Below are 10,732 nucleotides of genomic sequence, written 5' to 3' on the forward strand. Positions count from 1 at the left end.
ATTAACAATGGAGCGGTTTATAGTAGATTCCCAATAACTCGTGAGCTAAACGTTGTTATAACACAAATAACACACAATTCCTTAGATTAGGATCTACATCCCAGTCTTCCTCAAAACGAGAATATAAATTGATATCATCTGAGCAGGCGACATGGACAAGTCCAAAGGAACCGTCGGCAAAGTGACTGTAAATCCGAAAAGCGTTACTACAAAAATAGTAATTAATAACTTAAATGTTACACACTGAAGTCTCACCAAATTCAGTTTACACATTAATGCTCTCCTGCTGAATTTAAACTGGTTTTAGTTATACTACAGTATGTAACACTGAAGTTAATGACTATTATTAGTAGCCTAATGATATTCGTGTTTTGCACTTTGCAGACGATCCCTTCGGTATTGTCTCAGCCAGCTCCCGCCTGAGATCAATAAAAGGCTCGATTTGTGGAAAATTAAGTTAAAGTTCATTGTTTACGTTACATAGAATGAGGTGTAATTTGTGTTATAAGAACGTTTAGCTCACGAGTTATTGGTCTGGGAATCTGCGACTATAGACCAATGTTTATGTAGCCTACGGAGCTAGTCTTAAATTCTGCCAGCGGGACATTAAACATGAAGTGTTTGCGAGATAACGCAAATATGTTTGCGAGGTAACGCAAATATCTTTGCGAGAGAACGTAATGTTTCTCGCGTGAACGCAAAAGTTTTGCGAGATAACGCAAAAGCTTTAAAAAATATTTTTCTCTTCCCTCTCATTTTTTTCCACCACCATGTCCCTAAAAGGGCTCCGTATAATACTGATATTGGTCACATGGAAAATTAGCCATTTATTCTCGTCTCATTTCCGACATATTTGAGCCTTATATCGCTGCATATTTAGTGTTTAGTGTCAATGCTTATCTAAATGTTGATTAAATTTAATTTGATAATTTTTTTGTTTTCTGCTGTTTTACAGTGTTCCATGGAGTACATCAGGGAGAAAAACAAGCAACCAACGTTATGGTCATCTGCAACAGATGGTTGATGGATAGTTCCTAATTACATTTTTGAATGCCAGCACCTTCAGTATCTCATAAGACTCTTAATAAATGTACTCTCATGTTTTAAATATGTCAAGTTTAAAGGGGGTAGCCTCTGTTATTTAACCTGTTTTATTGCCATTGTTTTTATTTGTAAGTTTCAATTATTTGTTTTGCTACTGAAAAACTTGACTTGGTTGCTTGGTACTTGAGTCATTCTTTTTTTGTGTTGCTGCTCTTAAATAAAAAAAGTTGTTTATGTCCTTTCTAAAACATTTGCTTATAATTTTATTAATATTTTTTTATTATAGATATTTTATGTTAAGCAGACATGTGTAGCCCAAAGGACAATATTGTGCAATAAAGATGAAGTTAAAAAACAGCTATGTACTGTCGTTAATTCTTACAGCAATATACCGTAAAATAATTCCACAGCATGAATAACGTAAAATTACGGTAAATTACTGGCATCTCTGCTGCCAGCATTTTACCGTTAAATACGGGAAAAACAGCAATGCACTGTATTTCGTTTTTACAGCAATATACCGTAAAATAATTTCACAGCATGAATAACGTAAAATTACGGTAAATTACTGGCGTCTCTGCTGCCAGCATTTTACCGTTAAATACGGGAAAAACAGCAATGCACTGTATTTCGTTTTTACAGCAATATACCGTAAAATAATTTCACAGCATGAATAACGTAAAATTACGGTAAATTACTGGCGTCTCTGCTGCCAGCATTTTACCGTTAAATACGGGAAAAACAGCAATGCACTGTATTTCGTTTTTACAGCAATATACTGTAAAATAATTTAACAGCATGAATAGCGTAAAATTACTGGCGTCTCTGCTGCCAGCATTTCACCGTTAAATATGGGAAAAACAGCAATGCACTGTATTTCGTTTTTACAGCAATATACTGTAAAATAATTTAACAGCATGAATAGCGTAAAATTACGGTAAATTACTGGCGTCTCTTCTGCCAGCATTTTACCGTTATTTTACAGAACAATTTTTTACAGTGCATGCATGCATGCATGAGCATTAGTAAACAAATGTTAGTATGATGCTGCCTGACACCATTCCTCCTCTTTCCATGTCCTCTCTGCATTAGAGCTGAAGATCTTTGCCCGAACCCGACGGGTTCGGTCGGGTTCGGCCCGGGCATAATTTCTATCATTTTACAAGGGCTCGGTCCGGGCTCAGGCTTGCGCGGTAAATGAGCGGTCATGTGATGCGTTCCGATAAGCACGAGAAAGATGCGAAAATGGATGCTGAGGAGGTGAAACGGATGCTTGCCTCTGGCGATTACGTTTTGGTTGCACCAGCAACTGAAGCAAAGTCTGAGGTGTGGAAAAGTTTTGACCATGTGCATAATGAGAATAATGAGCCAGTGGGATATGTGAGATGTTACGATGTTACAGAGGACTTATTTTATTTCTTTGTTCCAACTTACAAGTGGACTATAGCCTACGTTAGTCATTAATAAATTATGTTAAAACATGTATAAATTACTCATTCTTGACAAAAGCTGTGTGCGTGCGCATATTTGAATAGCCTAATGTCGGGCTGTAAACGGGTTCTGGCTTTAAAAAAGCTTTGGCCGAATTCTGTCGGCCTAACTTTTAAGGCCCGATTACAGCTCTACTCTGCATATCCAATAAAGCGACAAAAATAACCTAGTTACATCTGTAGATTGGGTAAAAGGATGGGTCTTCGAGTCCTGGCTAATCTTATTTACACAAATGAGTAGAACATGCGGACATGTTTGACGGACTCTGCTGGTGAAGAGACAGAGCAGCTAATGAAGCCAACGGACAGATGTTTCATTAAGGGGCATGATTAAAGGTGAATTAACAACACGGCTTCATCATTAGCTGTCATCCAAGTAGATCTATCAAGCAGTCAGAGATGCTCATTAAAAAGGAGAAACGGCGGTTTAGCAGACCACATGCATCTCTACACGCCTGCTAGGCTCTAGTTTCCAGAGCCGTGTAAAGCTCGCCCGGTACCTGCTCCAGCTCTTGGATTCTGTAGTCTTTTGCTTGAAGAATCTCCAGAACTTTCCTGTCCTTGTTCTCAGCTTTCTGCTTCTCTCTAGTACAACACATATTCAAGGAAAGAACAACGTTAGCGGCACGGGTCGCAGTAAAGGAATACAGAAGAGGGCAAAGCAATCCACTGGCCTCGGTTAACCATTCACATTTCAAATATAAAATCTATTTGGTATGAAGCAACTGCAGTACTCTGTTAGGAGATAAAACAGACTAGAAGCTGTGGGAGAAGAAACGGGCGAAATTGCCTTTCAACCACTAAGCGCGTTCCCTCGGCTTATACCACGGAAGGTCAACGGGGAATGATGGGATATAACTCGAGTCTCCAGGTATCAGTAATTATCGGGATATCAAAACAGAAACAGAATCACAGGGGAACGCAAACACTCCTTTCCTTTCAGCATCTAGCCCTCTTTAGTGGGTGTTTGGGGGGAAAAGACAAAAGAATCACAATTGGGGCAAGTTTGTTTGAACAGCCGCCACTCACCTGGGATCTCTCTTTCCCTGGTTCACTTTTTCAATCTCTTCCACCCTCTCTCATTCCATCTCTCCCTGAGGACATCTGACATGATACGGGGTCTCCTCAGAGTACACCACTGCCTTGAACCTTGCCGATGTTAACCATATCCCAAGCCAAGCGTTCACTCGCTACCAGACCAGAATTCCCATAAGCCTGTGTGCTTCACAGAGTCAGCACAATTATCATGTCAATCTCCCGTGTGGCACTATACATATGCACATGCCCTCAGGTGCATGTTCCCAGTTCTTTGAGGAGAAGCACATTTTGTTGGCTGTGCCTGCGGAGTGAGCTCGTGAGGGATACAGGAGTACGCAGCCTGGCTCTTTTATTTTCCACCTGTTCTGGAGTCAGGGAAGACATTTTCTAAGCTTGCGGCTTTTGGTCGCGAAAAGAGATAAAGATATACACGGGCTTCTGGTAAGCTCTCCATATCTCTGACCTTTTATACGGGTGAAAATACTCATTTCAGCCCAATTAAGTCCTTTAATATATATACCCAATTTAATATATTACCGTTACTAAACCTTTTCAGTCATTTCTTCCCATTAAAAAAACATTCTTTTTCATCATCTTGTCATCGTAATGTTAACTTTTAAAAGTAGATATGAGTCTATGGCAACTGTTCAGCACTTTGAATTTGACCTCTTTTTTCCAACAGGTTCCCATGCCACTTTTGTAGCTCCCCACACGCTCTTTGAGGGTCATAAGTCATCTTAAATCTAGTGTTTATCCCTCAAAGAGGAGATTTTTTTGTCAGTGTTTAGATGGGAAATGGAGGTAGGGAGTCTGTGCGGAGGATAAGAGGGTTTAGATCATCATCTGTGCCCGGTTCTCTCATAACAGTGTTCAAGGGCGCAGTCACCAAACACACATCTCTGCAGAACTACTGTGATGCGTGCTCGCAAATCAGGGATTTCACACAGCAGAAACGGTATTTATTTCAAGCCCGAGACTCAGACTAAAAGCATAACGACTTTAACAGAAAATAAAACAATAGAACAGAAGAGTTTCTGTAATGTAGTTTACTATGGTTTGTCATTTTAAACTGAGTGATGTTACGTAGTGACCCACCTTTCCACTACAAGACTCACTGCTTGAGTGAGGTCTGGATTAGCCACTTGAAGCCGCTTCCAAAGTGACCACACAAACTCCTTGTCTGCCTGATAGAAACAAATGCAACAACAAACAAATTAAATTGTTGCTGAAATTGTGTGCTTATTTCTGTACCATTTATTTCACTCTGTATTTATTATTTTTATTTACTATACATGAGGAGCACATATGCTGCAGTGATTCTTCTTGATATTATGATTATTAATGGTACAAAAAGTAAAACTTGGTAACACTTCAGTATAGGGGCAATTCTCACTATTAACTAGTTGTTATTAGCATGCCTGTTATTGGCATATTGGCTGTTTATTAGTACTTATAAAGCACATATTCTGCAAGACCATACTCTACATCCCTAATCCTACCCAATACCTTAACCTAACAACTACCTTACTAACTATTAATAAGCAACAAATGAACATAAACAATTGTATTGACATTAACAAAGATTAATAAATGTTGAAAAACTATATTCCTCATTGTTAGTTGATGTTGGCTAATGCATTTCCTAATGTTAACAAATAAAGCCTTATTGTAAAGTGTTAGCGATTCATGTTATGCCTAACAACACCCTTCAGCTAAGTGTTAAATACATTCATAATATGGCACAGCCTTGAGCGCCTTTTTGCTTTTATAAAAGGGTCATCACATAATGAATATATTAAGAAATTAATTTTTGCCTATTAACATTTTTGTAGGTAAAGCCATTCAATTTCATCCTGCCTTCAAAAAATATAGTTCATGACACATAACCAACAAGAGTTGCTAAGCCACACAAACAAAGATCAGATACAAGACTGCTACGCAGTGATACAAATAGTAGCTCAGTGAAGAAGTCATACTGTAAACAATCAGAATCAAGAAACAGAACTATCCATTTTATAAATATCAAATAAACCTGCTGAAGAAAATTATACTAGCTTTGAATTTAACATTTATTAACACGATCAGAAATCAAACCATAAAGTAATTTTAGAGGTAAAATTACCTGAAAATAGTTTCTGTGTCATATAAATCCCTTATTTTTTCACACACTAGTTGATCACATAAATTAGCTAATTTCTAATTTAGTACCTTTCAGTATTACTATTGGGAGTGGGAACCTAAACAAAAACAAAAACCCAAACAGAAGTTAGGATTTCTCTATCAGTATGCATAAACCATTCCTGCTAACAAAAGAAAATGAAAACGAAACTCTAACGAAATAATTGAATCATATACATTGACTTTAAAGAAGAAGAAATAAAGAACGAGAGTGAATATGTGCTTAGTAGTAGCCAAAATGATGTTTTATTAACAAAGTTCAGGAGGAGCACGTGCAGATAACAAACCCGGCTGGCTTGCTATGTCCAATCTCACCAATCAGATAACTAACCCGGCTGGCTTTCCATGACCAATCTCACAAATCAGATAACTAACCCGGCTGGTTTCCTATAACCAATCTCACCAATCATCCTCCAACCCCTACAAATAGACAAGACGCCTTACCCTCACTCTTTCTACATTTTTGCAGCATCCCTCCTCCACCCCAACTCCTCACCATCATCAGCCTGTTTTTACCGCAACAGGGGAAACGACCAGAGTCCAGGCACATAACGGGCCCGGGGCCCTCTCACCGGACGAGGGGCGGGTGCTCCGAGTTCGGAGGAACTACCAAGCTCGGAGCTCTTTCCCCGGGGCAGAATGCCAAATACGCATACCATCCGTCCCTTATTATGCGTACTTATTATCTGCGAGGCAAACTCGTGAAAAGGACAGCGTAAATGTGATGGCATTGAGGCATGCCTGAGACGCTTACAATTTCAAGTGTCTTTTAAAATGGCTTTCAAAGATTTTTAGACTAAATTACATTTAATGAGAAACATCTAAAAACGACATTTTCTGACATAAAAAAACTGAATTATAACAGATCAACTTAATATAAAATTATCTGTTAAATTATGTCCACATCATTATAAGATTAAAGTCATAAATCCCAGCAGAATCTGCTGGTGACCAATTAGTACATGAATTTTAAACCCTATTCAAAAGTGTCTAATTAATTATTTACTAAATGGTGCAGGCAGACCTTGAAAGACCATAGGCTAAACATACAAAGTAGCAAGTAGGAGAGAGTTTGTGTGCAAACGAACAGAAATAGAGTTCTCACTATCCTTAGACTTCATTGTATTTAATGACAAATTAAGAAGAGTCATCCATCAAATAGGTGGTCTCCTCGCTAGTGCTTAAATTCACTGCATAAAAAGATTGAGCAACTCACGTAAATTACAGGGATTATAGCATTGAAAGGCAAGTATTTGATATGTCTTATTGGGCAGTCTTATTGATGAATTATTTACTTATCCAGTTGGCATTCATGGTGTACTGTATGAGTGTGTGAACTGAATGTTGCTATTTATACAAATATTAATAAAGTAAAACTGACTCCCTGGTAATTCTCAAGTCCACTAGACACATTTTGTAGATAATAGTTGCAGATGGATGAGGGTGCTATGCCTTTAACATAAATTCTATGTGATTCTTATACATACGTTCTCCTCATTAAAGGTAAAATGGGTTAAAGAAAATCAATGGGGATCTGCAGGCAAGTAAAACCTCACCATAAACACAAATGCTAGACAGGCTGTCATTATCCATGGACGGTAGACATTTGTTGATGAGAGTAACTGTGTACTTATCTTGTAAAATGAAAATGGTCATTTATGGCTCTTCTCCATGCAGTCACCAAAATCAATGCTGAGAATGTCACTTGTATGATACTGATTATATGTTGGAGATACTACTGAAAAGGCAGGCATTTGTTGTAAGGCACCACCTGGTGGGGCTTTAACAATATGCATGATGCCTAAGAGTTATAGGAGTTAGTTTTGCAATGCAAGCACATATCAGATGGCAGTATGATTGTCATAAAAATGCAGACAGGAAATTATCTTTGAGCTTCTGATATGCTTACATAAGAGAAAAAAGGTTGTTCTGTTAGTGGAAAAACTAAAGTTTAAAACTGCTACTAAGGTCTGACAGTTATAAGCCTAGTGTTCCAAAGACCCCAAAATAGACTAAAGACACAGTACCCTAAAGAATATACCTGGCATTGAGCAAGCTCCTCAGATAAACTCTTCACCTCTTCTTCAAGGAGTAAAACACGTTCATTGTCCTTGGAGTCCATTAGGCTACTGACTGAAAACATAATACAGACATATTAAACACTGAGATAAAAAGTTCTCGATGACAACTATATTATGACTGTGTTAACAGACAAAAAAATCACGTTAAGAAGTTTAAAAAAAAGCTAAAACACACAAACACACCAGCGCGCATGTGTGGTTATCGAGGACACTCCTTAGACGTAATGACTTTTGTACTGTAACGTTACATACTGTATATTCTATCCCCTTCCCCTAACCCCACCGCTAAACCCAACAATCACAGAAAACTTTTGGCATTTATGCTTTTATGCGATTTTGTTTATGAGGACACAGGAAGTGTGGTGTATGAAGATACATGTTTACGTTGTTATACACATGTCATTATGCACATTTAAGTCCTCTTCTTAAACCATATTTACAAGTGCAACCTACACGCCACACATAATTTGCCTGTTAAACTTTTAATAACAATAATAAGAGAATAATACAGCTGTTTGATGATAAAGTGCTTAGCAATGACACACAAAAACTACTCACTCAAATGTGTTGTGTCTGACCTGCTGCGCGTCCTTAGATACCACTCAGTTTAAAGTTGATCTGATGATCTGCGATCTCTTTAAAAACCAGTCCGACATCTATCAGCATGCCTTTATCAGAGAAAAGCTAAGTAAAGTTAAAGGCATACAAACAGAGCTCATTAAAGTTAAAAGACAACACATCAGCTCATGAACTCTTTCAAATGATCGCGCCAGTTCCGCGTTTGACAAACAGCTGTTTGCAGCACTTCACGACAGCAAAAATCACTTTACGACTCGTGTGTCTCTATGGACTTTCCATTCTTTACAGTTACTAGAAAATGTATAAATAACAATGTTACTGATCTTTAAATCTCTTTGATATAATGCATATAAACGTATTGGCATTTTCTGACGCATTCATACAAAATTACTTATTATCATGCACCTGCATCCCCACCTGAACCATCGCTTTGCATATCATATTTAATTTATGCAGGGCATCATTTTATATAATTCTATTGGTAATTCAAAATCAGCATTAATATGACGTGGCTGAATCACATGTGTTCAAATATATTTGCATATGTGTATTTTAATAAATATGTATGTCAGCCCGAGGAGGGCCTTCCTAGCCTGTCTTAGTGGCTCCAAAGGTTTCCCCCTCATCTACATACTCTGACATCTTAGGGAGTTTGGTTACTGTCACCTTTGGCTTGCTTACTGGGGATTTGAAGACCATAATTCTTTATAAAACTGCATTAAGAAGATATTTTGAAAGGTGCTATACAAATATATCCAGTTGATTTATAAAGTTACCATGGCAATCATAGTTTTTAACACCATTATTACCACAATGCAGTCATAATAAATTATTATACAGTAGGTGTGTTCATTTTGCAAAGAAACCTTTTTTGACAACGACAGTGTTGGTTACACCATACATGTAATAGCAAAACACTGGTGGCATTGATTAATTCACACATATTTGTACAACCCTTGTACTGTATTTTGTGTTCTTAAATCAAATTTAATATCATATGTTTTCCATACTGATGGTCATTCTTTAAAGGCATTAAGGGTGAAATGGTTGCATAATGGTAAATAAACAAGTGTGCCTGTCCTGGTTGGCTAAATTCATATCATACTCAAAAGGGTAGATGATTAAAACCACAGAAACAAGATTAGACAGATATAAAGGAGGTTTCAGGGGTGCAACAGACAGCAGGTCATCTGCTTTAGAGCTTGTATGCTCTCTTGCTCCAGAAGAAGTCAATTGACTTAGCGTGATTAGGCTGTTCTTTGACCCGCAAGCAGTGCCTCTCATTAGGATGCTCATTTGAGCTGCGATTTCGGAGGCAGTAGACTGGCTGGTAATTTGCAACATCTGCCCCTTTTAGGAGCGCAGACACATGGCATTTTTGCATCAACTTTTTCTTCTGTCTTGCTCAACAAAGCCCTTTGTTTACTGCTGATAGTTACCAGTCATCCATTCCGAATGTGATTTTACATGCACTCTCTGGCACTGATATCAGTTTCCGTTTAACAGCGGCCAAACGTCACAAATGTAACACGCACCATTTACAACCCCTAAGGCCTGTTAAAAGTTCAGATCAACAGACAACCAAGCAGAGGTTGTTAAATTATAGGAAATAAATGCAGTTTTCCCCCTGGTTATCTATTTAATTTAATTCTGGACATAACCCTAAAAACTGGGAATAAGAAATAACAGAAACAGAATTTTTAGACAATTGACAACATATTTACAGCCTACGTTTAATTTTTAACTTTTTCAGACAATTCATTTTACTTACAGCACATTCCACTTTGATTCACAATGCACAATTTCTTGTCATACGTGTACATGTATCTTTTATTTAATAACTTCATTCAACAATCATATAAAATCATACTGTACCATTTAAATGTTTAACTGGCAATTCTTTTAGTTGGGTCTATAACAATTTTACTGTAAGTTCCAAAGTTATACATTTCAAACTGGGCGAAAGGATTTACTTATTAATTGTATTTAGAAAATCAAAAATAGGAATCTTTTCCTTAAAGGTGCCATTAATAGTTGGAAGGGCCTTTGTATGCTAGATGATTTATATATATGAGAATTTTTCATCTAAAATTATTCCATTCAACCTAATTGTTAATCCCCTTTCGGTGCCCCCCAAAAACAGAGATGTATTCACAGCAATTCACAGTAGCATTCCGTGCTAAAAAAATCAGGAATACCTTGGTTGACTGAGTAGGTAGAGCAAGGAAAGTATCTCACCACAGAGGATTGGGAAAGCACCGGTTCTCCGCCTGCAATCTGAGGTAGGAGGACTGTCATCTGGTGAGTGTTTAGAGATTCCTT

The 10,732-nt window shown here is 37.7% G+C and overlaps 1 protein-coding gene across 1 annotated transcript in view; it reads right to left on the bottom strand.

Moving 5' to 3' along the window:
• cntln (centlein, centrosomal protein) overlaps positions 1 to 10,732 on the bottom strand; it is a 35,035-nt gene extending 24,303 nt beyond the window's left edge. Inside the window, 5 exon segments of the mRNA XM_057330920.1 lie at positions 3,035 to 3,119; positions 4,668 to 4,756; positions 7,792 to 7,883; positions 8,390 to 8,499; positions 10,649 to 10,732. Coding sequence (XP_057186903.1) covers positions 3,035 to 3,119; positions 4,668 to 4,756; positions 7,792 to 7,872 — 255 coding nt within the window. The 5' untranslated portion in view covers positions 7,873 to 7,883; positions 8,390 to 8,499; positions 10,649 to 10,732.

Source organism: Triplophysa rosa, linkage group LG4 (genome assembly GCF_024868665.1).
Source record: "Triplophysa rosa linkage group LG4, Trosa_1v2, whole genome shotgun sequence".
NCBI classification, from domain to species: domain Eukaryota; kingdom Metazoa; phylum Chordata; class Actinopteri; order Cypriniformes; family Nemacheilidae; genus Triplophysa; species Triplophysa rosa.